The 20,733-nt window shown below is 51.2% G+C and overlaps 1 protein-coding gene across 2 annotated transcripts in view; it reads right to left on the bottom strand.

Moving 5' to 3' along the window:
• LOC113996704 (syntaxin-binding protein 4-like) overlaps positions 1–20,733 on the bottom strand; it is a 46,794-nt gene that overhangs the window by 12,973 nt on the left and 13,088 nt on the right. For both annotated transcript variants that reach the window (XM_039383638.1, XM_027737909.2), the window contains exons 3-11: positions 17,923–18,018; positions 17,018–17,087; positions 15,868–15,942; positions 7,664–7,749; positions 6,822–6,942; positions 4,014–4,155; positions 3,718–3,824; positions 2,799–2,952; positions 1,183–1,255 (exon numbers count right to left, since the gene is read on the bottom strand). In XM_039383638.1, coding sequence (XP_039239572.1) covers positions 1,183–1,255; positions 2,799–2,952; positions 3,718–3,824; positions 4,014–4,155; positions 6,822–6,942; positions 7,664–7,749; positions 15,868–15,942; positions 17,018–17,087; positions 17,923–18,018 — 924 coding nt within the window. The remainder of the gene's footprint in view (positions 1–1,182; positions 1,256–2,798; positions 2,953–3,717; positions 3,825–4,013; positions 4,156–6,821; positions 6,943–7,663; positions 7,750–15,867; positions 15,943–17,017; positions 17,088–17,922; positions 18,019–20,733) is intronic.

The raw sequence follows: 20,733 nt of genomic DNA, 5'->3' as shown, positions 1-20,733 counted from the left end.
GAATTACAACAAGGCACAGGGATTTGTAAGCAGAGCCACTGCCCTGGCAGAGCGTGGGGAAGGATTTGAGGCTGCAAGAAGGATGGGCAGCACTTGCTGGAGACTCATTGGCAAAGCCTATCTTTGCCTCGGGGCAGGAGAACATTCCTGTCACAGGGATATGGGGTATTTTGGTGGAGGTTGTCTCCCTGGGCTCTGGGTCACAGAGGTTACGGAGGTTTCCTGCCATTCCTAAGGGATCTGGGAAGCTGCAGGGTGATTTGAGTTCACCTCCACTGCTGCCACCCTGTTGGGTGAACAGAGTCAGTCTCTCCACAAAAGGTAAGAGCTCAGTAGACCCAGAGCAGGGAGAAAAAACACAGCATGGAAAATAAGCAAAAAGTGAAGTTTGGATGTAGAGAGGAGTCTGATTTAGTCACATCTAGAAGCCATTTCCCAGTTTGGCCGACTGAGGGCATCCTTACTGCCTGTTCAGCACCAGGGTTGGTGTGTATGTCACCGCTGTCACTGCCTGGTGTCACACTGTGTGTCCGAGGACCCCCCATTCCCGTCAGAGGGAATGTGGCCCGTGATGGGACCTGCTGAATGTCTGACATGGGCAAAGGCACTGCTGCAAACGAACCAAAGGCTGAGAGGGGAAGAATTTATGAACTGTGAATACCTCAGTCCCCGAATGCCTTAGTAAAGAGTTTTGCTACTTTGGGCAAACATGGACATAGTTACTACTCGTTGAGTAAGCCAAGCTGCTGCCTTCCCTCTCTCTGAGCAGGCTGAGTCTCGTTATCACCCCATTAAATTCCACTCCAGCAGTATAAACACTGATAAAAAAATGTAGTGATAGGACAAGGGGGAATGGCTTCCCACTGCCAGAGGACAGGGTTAAATAGGATATTGGAAAGGAATTTTTCCCTGTGAGAGTGGTGAGGCCCTGGCACAGGTTACCCAGAGAAGCTGTGGCTGCCCCATCCCTGGGAGTGTCCTTCTTTGGATGGGGCTTGGATTCACCTGGGCTAGTGGAAGGTGTCTCTGCCCATGGCAGGGGGTGGAATGAGATGGGCTTTACGGTCCTTCCAACCCAAACCAGTTTGGGATTCTGTGATTTTATAATTTCATCATCCTGAGCTTGAGGAGCCACAGCTGTTTGTCCCCCACACAAGGAGAGTGGTTGAGCAGGACTCTTACCTGAGACTGTAAGCTCTGGTGGGCAAATGTCCGGTGACAAAGAAGGCACAGGAAAAGGATTTTCACGTCTATTCTAGAAAAACAAGACAAAATAGCACAGACAGTCGCTAAGAAGAATCTGCTGGTGTTAAAAAGAGCAGAAGACAGAGGTGTTCAAGAGAGAGCCACCCAGCTGGCCCATGAAGGCACCACATGTGCAGATGGGCCAAAAGAGACTCCGGGGGTTTTCTGGGAGCATCTGGTACAGGAATGTTCCTGAGCCATCCCAAGACTTCTGGTCACACACAAACAAATCTGTCCTTAATGTAACTGTGACTGAGAGCTGATGCTGAATTTGGCCTTGTCTGGTTTCTGCACAGAGGTTCTCCCTAAAGCTGTGTCCAACCCACCAGTGAGGGCCCGAGTAATCTGACCACAGTAGGTGTAATATTTACCCCAAACACAAAATTACCACAGTGAGCTGTGGGTAAAGGATCCGACCATACCACTCAGCTACAGCTCTAGGGCCTGCTGCTGCTTTTCATAAGCACTTCCCAGCCTGGTGCACCCAAAAGAAACACGCAGATGACATTTGTGCAAGTCTATGTCTCCACAGGGCTGGAAAGAGATGTTTTGTGAATGATCTTGTATGAAAGGAACATCCAGCTGGCCTCTTCCTTTTGCCAAAAAAACCCACTCTTTCCTCACTGTTTGCCTGCTTTTGCATTCAGACTGTACCTGTGAGTAAGAACTGTGTCTCAGATCTATCAAGGCTACAATAAAATGAAATAAAATCAGACTTTCCAAAGGAAGGGTGTGGTTGCTACTTATGTCCACAGGTAGAAAATATTCTGGATTGCTGGAAAACAGGGGATTAAGGAGTTTGGTCCCAGAACTTTAAACTTTTTTCTTTAAAGGGGTTTTGTTATTTTGCTCACAGCCAAACAGACATGAGGGAAAGGAACTTCTAAGTGAAGCTTCTGAGGGAGAGGGCAGAGGGTACACCTGGCATGGCACCAGCCCAGGAGAGGAGCAACAAATGCACAGAATCCAGACAGAGACCTAAAGACTCGTGAGGATTGTGTGTCCAAGCACACACAGCTGGAGCACTTGTCTCTGCCAACCCATCGTGGAACTCGGCCTCCCAGGGGGAATGAGCCTGGCTTATCATTAGAGCAGCCAGGAGAAGCAATGGGCTGCGTAGGAACGCTCTGGATCCATCCTCATCAGAGGGCTTGAAGAATAAAGGGTTGTTCCTGCCTTTAGGTAGGAGCCAGCCTAGATCAAACTGACTCCAGAGATCCCTTCCAGCTCTATGACTGGAGTGGAATGAGATGCAGGTTGCTATCCACAGAAGGGTTTTGTTTTTGAAAACCTGAGACTCCTGGAACAGGTCTGAATGCAGGCCCTGGAGATGAAATTCCTCTCATTACCTCCACAGATCCTTCTCTGTCTCAAACCCAAGAGAGAAGAAATTATTTCAAATTTAAAATACCTGCCTGTAAAACAGGGCCACGTGTATCAGTATTACAGACTTTCCACTGTCCCAAAATATTGCCAGGGAGTCCCTAAAGATGAATTTTCTGATCAAAGAAAGGTCACAGGATCTGTGCTGTGAGATATGAACTTCAGCCTACCTCTGGGGACCTCACGTGGACCTTGAGCCTGCAGGAGCTCAGGCCGTTCCCCACAGCCTTCGGAGGTGGTGATGGGATGTTGTTGTGCACTGACAGTCCAGGGTGTAACCGTCCCCTTCCAGGAATAAAGGCCACTTCTGTGCTTCCCTCATGTCTTAAACAAACAGCAAATACAGGACACCTTATTAACAAAACAAAAGGTACAAAGCTGCAGAACTTCCATGCCCTGGTTCTGTCTCCAGGGTAATCTCACTGAAGCCCGTGCAGCCTCCACCAGCGCAGCTGGATCTGCACCAGCTGTGTTCCATAGATTCATAGAATCATGGAATCATTAAGGTTGGAAAACACCTCTAAGATCATCAAGTCCAACCCTTAACCCATCACTGCCAAGGCCACCACTAAACCATGTCCCCAAGTGCCACATTTACATGTTTTTTGAACACTGACAGGGATGGTGATTCCACTACTGCCCTGGGCAGCCCGTGCCAGGGCTTTACAACCCTTTCCATGAAGAAATTTTTCCTAATATCCAATCTAAACCTCCCCTGGCACAACTTGAGGCCTTTGTCTCTTTTTCCATCAGCTGTTACTTGGGAGAAGACACCGACACCCACCTGGCTCCACCCTCCTTTACAGAGGTCTCTCCTGAGCCTCCTTTTTTATGGTTCTTTGAACTTCAGTTCTGTTGCTGGCCAGTGATAGGAGATATTCACGAGGTCCAGAACATTGGGAAGGCCTGGATTACACTTCAGGATGACCCTTGCCTTCAAGATTTCCTTATGTGACCACCTATCAGGACCATCTCGAAGCATCATTTAAGACTAATGATGCTCTTGAAGACAAAGATGACATGAAGGGTTTCTGCCTAAGACTCAACAGCACCCTGATGATGACAACAGGAAATATGTTCTATGCCTACCTGAATTTGGCTTTTTCAATTATTTTTCTGGCCTCTTCATGTGTGCTGCCCACCAAAGAATCTCTATTGATGGCGATTAGTTGGTCACCAGGTCGGAGCCGACCATCCTAAACAAACAGGGAGAAAGACACAGCGTTGGGAAGGAATGTCTCTGCCCAAAGCCTTCTCCTGCAACACAAATCCTCATTAGCCTGTGCAGTGCATTGTCCATTTACTCTTAGAAAAGCTGTTTCAGAACAGCTCCAACCTCCAGGAGAGGTCCCGAGAGGCCACCGAGGGTGTCCACGCTGACTTACCTTATAACAGTCACCATCTGGCAAAAGCTCTTGGACATAAATCATAGGCCCATCAGGCCTGTTAGATCCACCACTGATTGTCAGCCCCAGGCCGGAGGAGTTTGCTATGGAAATGCTCTGGATTCCTGAGTCAATGGAGCAGCTGCAAGGGAGAGATGTTCGCAGGTGACTCGAGGTGAGCCGGGTTATTTTCCCTTGTCACTGAATGAACTCTGCCTGGATTTCTTCCTGTGCATGATCCTTCTACCTTCTCCCAACCTTTTCCCTGCATCCTTTCTTCCACCCAGCCTTGGAGAGAGGAGATGAGTTGGAAAGAGGCTCTTGTTCCTTGGCAGACACTGTTCAGTGTTACGAAGGTGACTGGCTCACATAATCCCAGATACCAGGGAATACTCACAGAACCACGGAATATTCTGAGTTGGAAGGGACCCACAAGGATCATCAAGTCCAACTCTTAAATGAATGGCCCATACAGGGATCAAGCCCACAACCTTGATGTTATCAGCACCATGTTCTGACCAACTGAGCTCATCTCAGGGTTAAAATAGAGAAGAAACTAAAGGTTTAACTAGAATAGGTTTGGCACTCCTGGTTTTTATAGCTAAAAGCACACAAAAGATCAACATGGTTATTGCTTGAATCCAGCTAAATCACCAGACAGCAATTTACAGATTGGTCAAGTATTAAGCAGCTCTTAGGAAACATCCAAGGGAAGCTTGGGATACACAGCTGAGTGTGTCTAAACTGAGGTTTGGAACTCAAAATCTTGGAAGATTCCCTAAGAAATGGTCATCCTTTGCAGCAACACCCACTACACTGTGAGTGCTGCTGTGGCAGGGGGAGAGATGGCTCTCCCAGTGGAGGATGTAAATGGAGCAGCAACCAGGTGGGACCTTTCTCTCCAAGAGTGACCAGACAGGACCCAACAGGCCACCAAGACACGGCCACAGCAGGTCAGGGTTTGGGGGAGCAGAGATTTCACTGACCTCCCATGGGCTGGTGGGCACCATTGCAGCAGGGAGGTTTGGGGAAGGATTTGGTAGGGTCTGAGAGTCAGCAAACAGTTTTCTCCAAATGGGATGGGTGCAGCTGGCTTTTCACCTTTTCCATTTATTTCCATAGCAGCCAATCCCCAAACAATCTGAACTTTCTGGTCCTGCTGATGTTGTCTCAAAGCTTAAGACACAATGACAGCTGTGCATGCTGTGCCCCACAGTGACACCAGCGTGTCACCACCCTGTGCTCCCAGTGATGCCATTCCTGGAGGTCAGACACTGCACTGAAAGGGGTGCATGTGCCTTATTCTTATGAAAAAGTGTTTTAAGGTAAAGGATTTTACGAAAATGATGTCATGAAATAACTAACAGCCTTAAAACCTCCACTCAAATCAAAATATCAGACACTGTGGTGACTCTGAACTGTGTCTGAGTCCTGCTGCTCAGTGGGGTGGCAGGGCCTCAGTGACAGCACAATGAGAGCTCACAGCATTGGACAGCCCAGGCAGAAGGGATGGCAGCCATGTGCATGAAAAGACCCGGGCCCAAATTACACCTCTCAGCTGACCACCAACACTCAGCTGCAATCAGTGGTCTGTGATTCCAGAAGACCCCTGGCATGGAGACAAGCAGAACAAGGCACAGCAGGGCAGTGCTGAGCGAGGAGGCCACCAAAGCAGGTCCTCTCTAGCCTATGTGCCCATTTCCCTGCTCATTGCAGGGTGGTTGGAATGAGATGATCTTTAAGGTGCCTTCCAACCCAAGCCATTCTGGGCTTCTATATCTCAGCCTGGGGTGGGTTAACAGCACAGGAAGGATGGTTTGTCCAAACCAACTGCCAAGTAGATAATCTGGCCTCTCCTCTGTGTGGGTCTCTCACTCCATGCAAGCAGCTTAAACCTCTGGTGCCAAATATTTGTCCTCTACAAATCCCTAATAAGCTGGTATTTAGCAAGAGGATTTACTGGTTCTGCAGTGAGGGCTGATTCTCTTTACCAGCAACTTGGCTTGTTTACGCTGGCAGAGGGAGGGAAGCTGCGAGCCCTGGGCACAAGTGGTCCCCATTCCACGACTGGGAACACCCTCCGAGCTGTCCCTCTGGAGAAGAACAACCCTGAGTGCCCCGGAGATGAGACTGTGCAGAAAAACAAGCTCTGCCTGTCCAAACCTCTGACCTGTGGAATGTGAAAGGGACAGATGACCACATGAAAACACACGCTCCAGGAGATGCTCTGGAGACCAAAGGAGGTGGTGACTCTTGGCAACTGCTGTTGACCCCAAAGCAAAGGGCATCAGGAATGTTTGTATGGAGAGGTGCTTGTGCTCTTGGTACACAGGGTCAACATGCCAGAAGCAGAGCAATAGGAAACAAGATCCCAAAACACCTCCTGAAAGCACCACTGGCCTTGCAGGAACACTCTGCTCATGGCATGTTTTGTAAAGGTGATGTGCAGGGTCCTCTCAGCTGGCTGTAAAGCAGCACCTTTCCCTGGGATCTGGAGGGGATGAAGAGGAGCTGTTTCATAGTTAACCATAGTGCAGATATATTGACTGCCTCAACTGGGAAGCTTTTCACTTCTTGGGCACAAACTTCCCAGGAACAGCCCAGATGCCACCATGCCACCATCTAGAAGGTGCTGTGACCTCCCAGCCATTGGTGATAGATCAGTGGAGAGGACATAAGGAGGAACAAAGCCATTCTCCAAGCACTGGAATTGTTTTCTGGCTCTAAGGCAGTGTCAGACACTCGGTGGTGTCCCCGTGGCCCAGCAGGGCCGGGCTGTGTGGGGCCAGCCCCGGGACGGGTACGTACTGTGCGTGAGGGGCGTGCGCCGCGTTCCCGAGGCAGGGCCCGTGGGAGTTGGCAGGACTCAGCAGCAGCGGGCTCTGGGAGCGTGAGGAGGAGCCCGAGGATGTGCTTTCCAGGTATCGACCTGAACAGCAAAGTCCGAGTCAGTCCAGGGCACACAAACCCAGCATCACCCTCCTCCCCTGCTCTGCCTCTGAGAGCTGTCACTGTATTCCTGTCTTTTTTAGGAAAATCACGTTTGTTAAAATCATCAGGAGATGGCTTATGGAGAGGAAACATTCAGCCAGAATGTCACCCCACTGGCAGCCCTACATACCCCTGCCATAGGGAAGGGTTGGCAGCCGGCTGGTGGGATGCCAAGTCAGAGGGACAGCTTCCTTCCCCATGCACACATGGATTTGTGTGCTGGCACCTCGCTTACATCAGCCCTCTTGCACCTCATTAAACATTTCCCATTTGCAAATGAAAACTAGTGATGGTTGAATGAATTATTGCTGAGATGTTTTGAAATCCAGAGCGAAAAAGCTAAAGCTGCCCCTGCAGAGATGGGTACTGATGGAGTCACCTGCATGACACATCAGTTAAGCAGAGTCTGGGGATCTGGGGAGTGATCACAATCCCAACTCAAGTATCCCTTGTTCCCTCTGAGGAGGTGGCTCGTTGCCTCGCTTCACGCTTGCCCTGTGCTGGCCACCCTGCTCTGCACCTGGGCTTGGAATAAGGACGAGCTTCCTTCAAACCTCCACCCAAACACCTGCCCAAATCCAATCCCAACTCCTCCAGAATTACACTGGGACAAAGGAAACTCCCTTTGGTTCCCCCCAAGGACACCCTGAGTTACTCACTGCCGCCGTGCAGGACCGGCGAGCTCCGCGCCGAGCCCGTGTTGCTCTGGGAGCCAAACTTCTCCAGCAGCTCAGAGAACTCCCTCCTGGAAACAACAACATGGTGAAGTCAGCTGCTGCTCAAGATTATCCCCCACCTGATTGCCTGGCAATGGTGCCTCTGGTGGCAGTGACTTTACCAAGTCTGCAGGGCCGTGCCCTCCAGCAGTGGGGAGCAGACAGGCTGCCCTGTGCACAAGGGGAACACCCTGGTCTCAGGAGCTTGTGCAAGGCTTCAGGTCTGTAATCAATCTCATGGCACAGCAGCTTCCCTGCAATGGGCTGGAGCTTCAGTGTGCTCCTTCCCTGCCCTGGAATGTGTTCAGGGTGAACTTGGGCAAGAGGAGCTGGGAAGGGATTTATTCTGAATGATTCTGTGATCCTACGGACAGGCTCTGGTGTTGAGGACTGTCATTCCTGAAAGAGGGCAGATGGACATTGGAGCCCTGCCTTGCACCCAACCTCATGGAGCCTCCCAGGAATCAGGCAAAATATTTTCACCCCCAACTATCGGGCTCAGAATTTTGGAATCACACACCACACAAATTAAACAGACTGTCAGAAGTGACAGTTTGTGACTCTTTCTAGAACAGTTAAATAAAGATTATTCTCTGGTTTTTACTCCTCCTTCCTGGACAGAAGGCAGATCCTTCTAGTTCTTGCTGGAGTGAAGATAGGATGTGGCTTTCTGGAGCACGTGCAGAAGCAGCTGCCAACTCTCTGAATCCATCCATGGTGATGCCCTCCATGAACATCTCCGATGAAGCTCTTGGAGCATAACACCTTAACAAAGACCTGCACACAATCTCCTCCAGACAATCCCCTGGAGAGCTGGCTCCATGCTCAGGCACCTCCCTTAGTGCTTTGTTCCCAGTGGAGTTTGACCACCGTGTAACGACCCAAGCCCTCAATGAGCTGTGACGACCTGTACACCACAGGTGAATTGCTTTGTGGCCTTCCCTTTGCCACGTGTGACATCTGGGGTTTGTAAACCCCACTGAGAACCACCCTTATCCATGTTTACCAGCTCCTGCCTCATTTCTGAAACCTTTCTTTGAGCTGCCGTGAGCCTCTCACACCCTTTTGGATGAGGAGACATGGAGAGGGGTGACATCATCATGTTGATCTTCATCAGCCTCCTGATCCATCCCAGCCACGTTGGCTCTTTGCTCCCAGGAACATCTGTCCCTCTGCAACGGGGGGGTCCCCTCCTTTCATAACCCAACCTTTATAACCCCACCCTACCTGATCAATCTGACCTTTGGCAGAGAGAAGAACCTCAAGGATGACTAATTTCTTACACATGCCAATAAATAAGCAGCCAGGCAGTGGGAGAGACCCTGAAAGTGTTGTTTCTGTGGTCACAGCAGCACCATTAGATGTCCTCTTTGAAGGCATGAGGGAATCCCCATGGGAAGGTGCCTTCCTGATGCTATAGCCCCAGGAAAAGCCTGGGTATGAGTGGCTCGCTCTCAGGCTTGACAGTCAGACAAGCTCAAGACATAAACCTGTAGGAAAGCAGCCACAGCAAAGTTCCCTGAGCGAGGAGACAGCTCTCACACACACGCAGACGCTGTGTCATCTGCGTTCCTCACCGGGACACAGGTTATATATTATTGGCTAGATTAGAGTCAACAATATTAAATGATGAATGAATCATCAGCTCCTCGGGTTCCTGCTGGAAATGCTCTCAGTAATTTACATCTTCCCAGTAACAACCAGCTCATTAACAGACTTCAAAGACCAGTGCATGCCTTATCTAATATTGCCATCAAATTTATGCCTTATTCATTCCATCTAATGCTAATTTAAAACCCAAGTGTCACACAATACTCAGTGACATGCCTTGGTGAATCCCAATATTTGCATCGACACTATTGTCTTTATCAATTAAACCCATGACCTTAAAAAAAGACAATTACTTTGTTCGGAACCCCCACCTCCCACAAAACTGTTTTAGTTTTCACCTCTTGGGCACAAACTGGGAACAGTCAAGATGCCACCACAGCATCTTCCAGGCACTGTGGTCTCCAGCCATTGTAGTGATAGAACAGTATAAAGGATATAAGGATGATCAAAGCCATTCTCTAAGCACTGTAATTATTTATTGGATCTACCCCCCAGAAAGTGTTAGACATGTGGTGATGTTTTCATGACCCACCACGTGTCGGGCCAGCCCTGTGTGACCTGTACATACTGTGCTCGAGGGGTGTCAAGTTTCATAAAGTTGGACACCAAAATATATATAAAATATTAGGAAAAAATTCTTCACTGCAAGGATGTCAGGCACTGGAACAGCCCAAGGAAGTGGTGGAGTCACCATCCCTGGAAATGTTCAAAAAATGTGTGGATGTGGCACTTGGGGATGTGGTTTAGTGGTGGCCTTGGCAGTGCTGGGGGAACGGTTGGTCTGGAAGATTTCAGAGAGCTTTTCCAACCTGAATGATTCCACAAGCACTGGGAAAGTGGAAGGACAACTCAGCTCCTACAGCAGTAGGACAGTGGTTGCTGTTCTGTGATTCCCTGGGCTGAGCCTTGGGTGGATCTTACCTTAGCAGAATTTTTCCACTTTCCAGCAAAGCTGCTGTGTTTCTACAGGTGATTCACCCCAGTTTCACTGGTCACTCACTCAGCCATGGCCTTACCCCTCCCTGACCCAGTGCAGGGGCAGGTCAAACACGCTGGAATCTGCTGTATTATTTCCAGTGGTTCCCAAGCCTTCAGCAGCCGGGTTGTGTTTTGGGCTGGGTATTTCTGTGGTCACCTATTGTTACATTTTCCTCAGATAATAATCCATCAGAGCACAGAACAGGTTATGAACCTAAAACAATGGCTAAAATAGTCTTAGTCAATGCAAATGTGACTCGTTCAGCAGCTCTTGTGCTCCTCCAGCCCTGCGAGCCCGGTCAGGGATCTGAGCTGTCCAGCGCTGCTCTGAGCGAGGACATGCACGGCCTGAGCACCCTTTGTTGTTGTTTATTCTGTGCTGTTCAGTTCCTCCACAAAGCAGTACTTAGCATTGTTTGCTCAGGAGCCTGAACGACGAGCTGGGAGCCCAGGGCTGCCCCTTGAGCCCGGGTCCAGCCCAGCATGATGTGACTAAACGCTACGTCACACGCCACCGTCCCAGCCCGGCTTTGTTGGTCACTGCTGCAAGTGTCAGTTCCAGCAGGGACATAAACACATGACTAACTCGAGGCACACACTTATCCCAGCAGGAAGCAATACACTTTCTGGTGTCAATCTCCTGGGAATTAATTTTGTGCTCAGTGCTGTGTTTGGAGGAGTTTGCAAACAGGCAGACGGTGCCCAAACATTGCCGAGTGATGAACACGCACACTGAGGGAATGCCAGCTTTGTGCTTTCAGACACCAAGACACTTCAGAAGATGTCTTTAATATTTAAAATTTGACCCTTGCTAAAACATTGTGAATTGTCAGGTGCCTGCAGGACTAAAATGCCCAGCTTTATTAAAAAACAACAACCATGGCGTTCTATTAGGTGGAAAGTTCATTTTAACAAGCCTTCTCCAGCTTTTTTTCATTAAGATGCAAACATTAGAGGTCTGGAGGATGCCTGTAACAGAGCTCTGTCCCACACAGCCTTCAGGATGCCGGGGTCTGCCAGCACAGCCAGCTGGAGGGTGACTTTGCTACAGATTAAGCAGCAGGGGGTCAATCTTCCTGCAGAAGATATTGTTGTTTTATCTCATAATGCCTCTTTGTCCTGCCCTTTTGTTCTTGGGAGAACAAAGGGTGATTCCTACATCAAAGGTTATGAGCGCATAGCGTCTGGAAACCTCAGCTGGGAGAGAAAGTGGAGCCTGTGACATCAGAAATTAATAGTTTGCCTCAAAAAAACCAAACCTGCAGGTGAGTGGGAGCCATGAACCCAAAGCACTGCAAAAGCGTCACAAAAGTAGATTTTCTCACATGCAGATCACAGCAACAGTGGGATCAAGGGCACCCTCAGCCAGTTTGGAGCTGACAGAGCTGTGTGTGAGGTCACACACTGCAGGGAAGGGATGGGGCATCCAGAGGGACCTGGACAGGCTGGAGAGGTGGGACCGTGTGAACCTTATGTAGATCCACAGGCCAAGTGCAAAATACTGCACCTGGGTCAGGGCAGTGCCAAGCACAAATCCAGGCTGGGCAGAGAACGGATGGAGAGCAGCCCTGGGAGAAGGATCTGGGGGTGCTGGTGGGTGAGGGGCTGGACATGCCCCGGCCGTGTGTGCTGGGACCAGAAACCCCCCGTGCCCTGGGCTGATCCCACAGCGTGGGCAGCAGGGGAGGGGGGATTCTGCCCCTCTGCCCCCTCAGGTGAGACCCCCCTGCAGAGCTGCCTCCAGATATGGGGGAATCAACAGCACAAGGACGTGGAGTTGCTGGAGAGAGTCCAGAGGATGCCATGGAGATGCTCCAAGGGCTGGAGCCCCTCTGCTCTGGAGCCAGGCTGGGACAGCTGGGGAGGTTCACCTGGAGAGGAGAAGGCTCCAGGGAGACCTGAGAGCCCCTTCCAGGGCCTAAAGGGGCTCCAGGAGAGCTGGAGAGGGACTTGGGACAAGGGATGGAGTGACAGGACAAGGGGGAATGGCTTCCCACTGCCAGAGGGCAGGGTTAGATGGGATATTGGGAAGGAACTGTTGGCTGTGAGGGTGGTGAGGCCCTGGCACAGGTTGCCCAGAGAAGCTGTGGCTGCTCCATCCCTGGAAGTGTCCAAGGCCAGGTTGGACGGGGCTTGGATCAACCTGGGCTAGTGGAAGGTGTCCCTGCCCATGGCAGGGGGCGGGAATGGAGTGGTCTTGAAGGTCCCTTCCCACCCAAAGCATTCCATCATTTCCACCACTGGCAGGGTGGGATGGAAGCAGTGACATGCACAGGTGCATCTCAGCTGCTGTGTAAAAGGATGTGTGTTTTTCCCAAAGCACAGCCCATGTCCCCGGCACCCCCAGGCTTGCTGGAGTCAGTCCCAGCTCTCCCTGCCAGTTTAGCACCAAGTGGTCAGACAACAACCCAAAGGCCACACCTCAAGTCTTGTGTCCAATTCTGAGCCCCTCACAACAAGAGAGACACTGAGGGGCTGGGGTGTGTCCAGGGAAGGGAACGGAGCTGGGGAAGGGGCTGGAGCAGCAGGAGCAGCTGAGGGAGCTGGGGGGGCTCAGCCTGGAGAAAAGGAGGCTCAGGGGGGACCTTCTTGCCCTCTGCAACTCCCTGACATGGAACAAGGGACAGGATGAGAGGAAACAGCCTCAAGCTGTGCCAGGGGAGGGTCAGGTTGGACATCAGGAGGAATTTCTTGACTGAAAGGTGGCCAAGCATTGGGATGGGCTGCCCAGGGAGGTGATAGAGTCAAGAAATGACTGGATATGGCACTCAGTGCTCTGGTCTGGTTGACGAGATGGAGACAGTCAAAGGTTGGATTTGATGAGCTCGGAGGTCTTTTCCAACCTTAATGATTCTGTGATTCTGTTCCTGCCTGTTGCTTGGGCACTTGCAGAGAAACTGCCCACTTTCCTTGCTGCTCCTTGTGGGAGCCCTGTTAATCCCCAGCCCGTGTTCCCCGAGCTGACACTGCAGAGACACGATGTATTTAGCATTTTATCATGAAGGACAAGGAGGTGCAGCTCAAACTGTCTTTCTCACAGTGATAAACCTGAAAGACCAGGATGATATCTGTGCAGCACAGAGAAACAGGGACCTATTGTAACTCCCAGGCTGAGAATGAATAAACAATAATTATGTGTATGCAATAAAATTATCCTCATTAGCTGAAGGTGAGCACAGGCAAAAATTGGAGCTAACCATCCCCCAAACCCAGCATGTCCAGCTCCAAATCTGAATGTTCTGCTTTCAGCCCTGGCATTGCTGCCCCTCTGTGCAGCAGGGCTGATGCGACAGGCTGAAAACATGCATCTGATACATGCCAGGCCTGAGTTCCATGAAAAGCACAGGTAATTTGGGCCTATAATTAACTCCAGGGACAAATAATAGCATTTATGAGTCAAATTCACCCCAGGGCAACCACAACAAAATGCTACTCAGCTGAGTCACTGGAAAAATTGGCAGGCAGGTCGGATTGTCGTCCAAACCCAGAGCCATGACGTTCCCTCCTCTGTGCACTCTGGGGTTCTGAAGGATCTGAAAATACACTGATTTATGGTCCTCCCTGTGTCCTTCTCAGCTTTCAGGTCTCGTGAGCTGCTTTGCTGGGCAGTGGGAAGGTTTAAGGTTGCCCACAACTCATGATGTGGCACATCCAGAGCTGAGCCCATTTCAACCCGGCTGTCTGCTCACCCACACTCAAGGATAGACTTAAAAGATAACAGGGCATCAATAAAAGACAAAACTAAGGGGGGGAAAAAAAAAGCAGAGAGCAGAAAAATCCGTCCCCCTGTTCCCACAGCCCTTAATCCTGGAGATATGTATTCGTGTATTAAACAGTTTGTGAGATGATTATGTAAGTGAAATCTCTGCAAATCTTTTAAAAAAAAAATAAATAAACTGATTACTTTCCCCCCTCTCCCTCTGGCTAACCTTTTGCAGATTTAACAGATAACCAACAGCAAACGGAGGCCAAATAAATTGCTTAAAGTTTCCTTGCCCTGCCGGCCTCCCCCGGCTCCGGGCAGGGCGATTGGGGACTGCGGCAGCTGCAGGGGGAGCCGGAGCCGCCGGCACAGCCACGCGTGCGTGTGCTCGGAGAACATCTGCTGCAGTTTAGGGGATTAGGAGCCACAGCGAGATGCCCGAACAGCTCGGAACAGAGCAGGGCGAAGGCAGAAAACCTGCTCGGGGGGCTCTGGCTGAGAAATGAAGTGTTTGCTGCAGCAAGTGCTGCTGCTGAGGGATGGATGCTCCTGCTGGGAGGGGTGGGATCCTGTCGCCCAGAGGCGCCCACTGTCACTTCCCAGGGGAAGTGCTGTGGTACAGAACTGCATCCTGAGCATCCTTACTGAGACCAGAGGTGACCTGCCTGCTTCACTCTGCGCTTCCTCAGCAGCTGCTGAAAGACTTGCACTTAATAGAATAATTGGAGATGTTATTTCCAGTGGAAGAGGGTGGGTAAAAAGCAGCCCGTCATTAATAGCAAATAATTCTTCCACCAGTGTATTGCTGTGTCAGAATTAGTCTCACCTCTGTCATTACAGCACTCTCACTCTCCTGTCAAGGCAGGAACTCTCCACAGTGGCTGATGGATAAGGAATGAATCCATCACCTCCACCCTAATGGGATGTGGGTACATTGAGCAGGTGCCTCTGTAACCTCCAGTCACCCACAGATGGTGCAAAGCCCTGGTCCAGCAGCCTGTGGGCCCACGGCCACGCTCTGCTGAAACCCACCCTCATTTCTGTGGCTCCTGGTGCACCTCAGCTTTCCAGACCTGCGTTTCTATTCCAGGGAGAGGATGTGCCACCACATTGTGCCAGATCTTCCAGGCAATGCAAGGAAAGACCCTGCTGATCCTATATGTTGGTTCCCATAGCTCTACCCTCTCTCTTGGGACCATCATTGTCCCACACAGCCTAAATCCAGCCAAGACAAGACTGAACTCTTTCCTTCTCCTTTTGAATCCTCCAAGCCTCTCCAGAAAAAGTAAGGTTTTCCAGGGAGCGGCAAGGGGAGAAGAATCCTCTGGACAAGGAAGACCTTAACGTGTCCAACTGGAAAGGAAAAGGAAGATCCTGCTGTACCTGTATATCTTCATCCAAAGCTCTGAAGGATGTGATAAACCACAGGCAGTTCATCACCACACAGCAGAGCTGGGGGAGCTGTGCCACCCTACAGCCAAGGCTGGAGCTGCCCTGGTCCTCCCTGGGAAAAGGCCTGTGGAAATCTGCTCAGCTGTGGAATGTCCCACAGACCCGGCACGGTCAGGGCTGGAGCTGGGAGCCACCAGCTTTGCTTCCCTTCCAGTTACAGCTCCATTGTGTTCCCACCAGCACAGAGTTACCAAAGACACTGGGCCATCTCAGTGGCCACCTCAGCCACCACGCCAGGGCACTCTGGCTGTGGTGCCAGCGAGTGCCACGATGCCCCTGCCCGGTGTGACACCATCCCCTCACCCCCCTCACCACCCCCTCACCACCCCTCACCACCCCCTCACCCCCCTCACCACCCCCTCACCACCCCTCACCACCCCCTTACCCCCCTCACCCCCCTCACCTGGCGTCGTCGTCGCGGGCGATGAGAAGGCGCATGTGGCTGGTGGCCGACGCCGTCCTCAGGATGTCCACGGCCCTGGAAAACACGGACACGGCCCGTGGTTGGCTCACAGCACTGCCCCTCCGAGCTCCCCCAGCCTCACAGCAGAGCTTGTGTAAACTGGGCAGAGACCCGAGGCCTGGGCAAGCCCTGTCAGCAGCTGAGTGACCAGTTCCAGCTGGATGCCTGTGGAACGGACACGTTCCCTGTTCTGGCTGTGGGGCCAGAGAGCAGCCAGCTCACATCCTGATTTTCCCACTTCTGCAATAAATGAGAAGTCCCTGATAACAAAACTCAGGGGATGCCCATGGTGGTGAGCAAACACCTCCCAGCACACCCATGGCAGGGGCTTGGAACGAGATGGTCTTTAAGGTCCCTGCCAACTCAAACCATTCCATGATTCTATAATCCCCTCCCTGTGGAAGTTTCCATCTCAGGGACGGCCCCTTTCTGGTTCAAAATACAGGTATTGCCATGGGAGCCAGAGCAGTGTGCTGGGGCCAGGCACAGCCTCCCACAGCCACAGAGGTGTCCTCGGGGACTTCACCATCAAACCCAGCTGCTCTGGGGCTTTGGGAGCAGGACAAGCTCCTTATGGTGCTTCCCAAGCATCCATCCAGCACACCCTGCAGGCATTTAAGGCAGACAGTGGCCTAGCCCCATGTTTAGTGGGAAAGGGGAGCCCCAAGAGTGTTGTTGTTCCTCTGGAGCCGTTAATTATTTTCTTGGTGGGGAGCTGAGGGGCTGGATTTTGGCTCCACAGGGAATCCCCCACACAGAGCAGCACTGTCAGGCTTAGGCTCCAGCTAATCTTCTGTGCTGGGAGCTGCAGGGCTGGCTGGGAAGCTGGAGCAGATGGAGTGGGGGTGCCAGGAGTTGTGTAAAACCCCAGTATTTGGGGGAAATGTCTGAATATCTCACAAATACTGTTTGGGTTCACCAGTCTATTTTTATATCAAATCTTTTTGGTCTGAGAATTCCCAGCTGGGCTCTTGGGAGCAGCACAGACAGAGTGATTCCCTGGTGTCCTCCATGCAACCCGCAGCCTAAGCCACTTCCCAGAATTACACAAAAGCAACAGGAATGCCAAATTTCCATTTGGATATGGTACCTCTCACTTGTAACCCCAATTAGGGAATCTCCATTGACCTCCAGGATCTGGTCTCCTGGCTGCAGGCGCCCTAGAAAAGAAAACTAATGGATAGAAACTCCAGAAAGTACAGCTTGGAGGGACTGGGAGAGGCTGGGCAGATCCTGCCTTTGCCCAGAGACAGGATGAAAAATGCATTGGTCCTTCCGGAGATGCTCGTCCAACCTGTTTTTCAGGATGTCCAGAGATGAAGTTTCTGCAAACTCCCGGAGCAACCTGTGCCAGTGTCCCAGCACTTCCTCTGCTCCAGGAAGTTACGAAAGTAAATTCCAAAAAATGCAATGAAGCTTTTACTTAATTCAGTTTGAGGTCACATAGTTCAGTTGGAGGTCAGGTGGAAAACCATGACTGGCACTTCCACCTGTTCTGGATTTATTTTCCTTTATTGGATGGGAAAATGATGTAACATTTGGAAAAAAAGTATATCTTTTTGGCTTAAGTTCTAACAGGTGAACTCTGCAGACCCCTAATACCTACTTATTTGAACATATTCAGAATTAAATCAGTGACCCAGAGCAGAGCTGAATTTGCAAAAGGATCTCAGGTCATTTTGGGGCTACAGGCAGTGAGTGGCAGGTGGGGAAGGACAGGCAGCCAAGTGAAGTTCTGCTGTGGCAGAGATGGGAACAGCTTTAGAGACACGAAGCAATTGTACATGTGCTGAGAAGCCAATCCAAGGCTGCCACTGAGTGTTAGAACAACTGCCACGCTAAAAAAATACCCCCACTACCCGAAAAACTCTGAGGAAGCACCTGAAATGTCCCACATTTCCCACTGAAATACCTAATATGGCAATGTGTAAAATAAATACACTGGATTGGGGCTATTTCCAGACTCTGTGGTGCTCTGCACTGTGTTTAACTCACCGTCTGCATAAGCAACACCCCCTGGAAGGATCCTCTTGACATAAACTCCATATTCTTCTCCAGTGAGTTCCTTGATGCCACCAATGACCTTAATACCTGCAGGGAAAGCAGAGTCCATACAAAAGGAGGAGAATCAGTTTCCACGGGCAGTCTCAAAGGGATGCAGCCTCAACCCAAAGTTCATGGAATCATGGAATAGTTTGAGTTGGAAGGGACCTTAAAGATCATCCCGTTCCACCCCCTGCCATGGGCAGGGACACCTTCCACTGGCCCAGGTGAATCCAAGCCCCGTCCAACCTGGCCTTGGACACTTCCAGGGATCCAGGGGCAGCCACAGCTTCTCTGGCCAACCTGTGCCAGGGCCTCACCACCCTCACAGCCAAAAATTCCTTCCCAATATCCCATCTAACCCTGCCCTCTGGCAGTGGGAAGCCATTCCCCCTTGTCCTGTCCCTCCAGACCCTTGTCCCCAGTCCCTCTCCAGCTCTCCTGGAGCCCCTCTAGGCACTGGAAGGGGCTCTCAGGTCTCCCTGGAGCCTTCTCTTCTCCAGGTGAACCCCCCCCCCCAGCTGTCCCAGCCTGGTTCCAGAGCAGAGGGGCTCCAGCCCTGGGAGCATCTCCGTGAGCTCCTCTGGACTCTCTCCAGAAGCTCCAAATCCATCAGTGACAGGAAAGAATCTGCTTCTGCTGTGGATGCCTCAGCCTGTGCTCATTTCTCTGATAAGAACTGTCATACAGAACATTCCTGGTGACAAGGAGTTTCTGCAGGGGACCCACTTCCAGGTGCAACATCTGGACAAGCCCCAGGTTCACTGGGGTGGTGGGGACACCCCCACTGCCCACCCTCCTGCCAGGCCCCAGCAGCATCTCCACCACAGCCTTTGATGCTGCCACCGATGGCAGAGCTGAACATCAGGAGCAGCCACTTTTGTCAGTGTTCGGACCCAGAAGGAGCACCAGAGGCAGGAACCCGGGCACAGAGATGACCCTGTTGCTGCTCTGAACCCCCTCATTGCAGCTGCACAGCTCAGGTGCCCTGTGGCACTTTGGCAAAGGGCTCCTGCTCCACACGGCCACCCCTCCAGCCACGGGACCTTTCCCTGCTGGAGAGCATAAGCTGGCTGGCAGGAAAAGGTCCAAGAGACTTATTTATCCAGGGCTCATTAAGTCCTACTTCGAAGATCCAGGCTGTGGACAGAAGGATTAAAAAGCCTGGCTTTAATTAACAAATCTCCCCTGAGAGCCGCCGGTCAGGCACTTTGCTGCTCTGGCCAGGAGGGCAGGCTGGGGACAGGCTGTGCCACGGAGAGAGGCACTGCCAGTGCCAGCCCAGCCTCACCCTCCAGCTGCTGCCCGGGCTGATGGGCTGCCCCGAGCCTTGGTGAGGTCCTGGGTGCACAGAGTGACCCCGTGCAAGAAACTCCTGCCCCCGGGGGGCAGAGCACAGCTGCTCCCCCAGACAAGAGACCCCCTTCTGAAACGGGCAGGAGGGGAGAGGAGCAGACCCTGGGTTGGGATTATTCAGGACACAGAACTATTTCCATCCCTGTTTCCTTTCCTTTTTTAACCCAAGCTCTGCTTTAAGGCCCCTCACAGTTTCCATCTGTCTCTAGGGAAAGATCTAGTCTCTTAAATCACCTTTATATTAGAATTAGATTATTACAATTTTTCAGTTCGTTCCTATGTGGACCAATTGCTGCTTTTCCCAGGCTCAAAATCCCAGCTCTGTCTGAGTGCTGAGTTTATTCTCTGGGTTTAATGCATTAATCAGGCACCTGTGAGGAGCTGTTTTACTGATGGAACAGGGAACTCACAGCAGAACACCTCAAGAATAGGCACTAATTTTATTCTCCACTGCATTTTAAAAGAAATTCACTCAAATTGGAAATATTGCCCAAAAGAAGTATCTCCAAGCAACACAAGCCTCCCCAAGGCAGGGGGAGCAGGTCAGACACCTGTAAACCAGAACAGAGAGGAGATGCTGCAGCCCCAAAGCTCAGGGAAAGAAGGTAAAACCTGCTTATTGCCCAGGATGCTCAGCTGGAAAACTTCTCCCCTCCCAGTGGGACCAGAGTGGCTGCTGCTGGGCTTTGCAGAGACACCCTGGCTGCAGGGGCACACTTGGAATGGGTTTGGGAAACCCCTGGCACTGGGGGTCCTGCAGAGGCAAAGTCCCATCTCCCCTGGATGGGGAGAACACTGGAAGTCCAGCCTAAGCCAAGGTGAGGACTCAAGAAGTCATCCCACGTCTTTCTTCACATCAGAACATGAAGTAATTGTGAATGATGAGGCACACTGGACAAATTGTGTAAAAAATCTGCATCTGTGGAGGCTCAGCCTCAGCATCTCCCAGCAGCCCACGGGACCTGCGTGTGAGTGGCACCTCTGCCGAGGCATCAGATCAATAATGACTCATTTTCCTTTTGTGTCTGCAAATCAATTGTAATAATGCCTTAATATAGCTGAAGTATCTACAAATCCTCCTTTATCCCCAACGATGTCATGAGAAAATCCGATCTTGTTATTAAAATCGGCGATTACTCACAGTATTGCTGCAGACACACTCAAACTTTGATGGGGGGAGGGAAAAATCCCTGGTTTTTAACTCCCTTGTTGGGAAAGCAGCTGGGTGCTGCCAAGCTCTGCCCACGCTGCCCTCCCACCCATCACCTCGCCAAGGAGGTGCTGTGGGTGCCAGTCCTGCCCCCTAAAATGCACTGAAGGGTCCCCACCTGGGCAGGAGGTCTCACCCCTTCCAGAGCTCAGACCAAGCCATGGGACAGCCCAGGACTGATGGCAGCAAACCCGAAT

The sequence above is a fragment of the Pipra filicauda genome, unplaced genomic scaffold, assembly GCF_003945595.2.
Source record: "Pipra filicauda isolate LSUMZ 115617 unplaced genomic scaffold, ASM394559v2 scaffold319_size1146426_pilon, whole genome shotgun sequence".
Classification (NCBI taxonomy): Eukaryota; Metazoa; Chordata; class Aves; order Passeriformes; family Pipridae; genus Pipra; species Pipra filicauda.
This window is presented reverse-complemented; position numbering and strand designations above follow the sequence as displayed.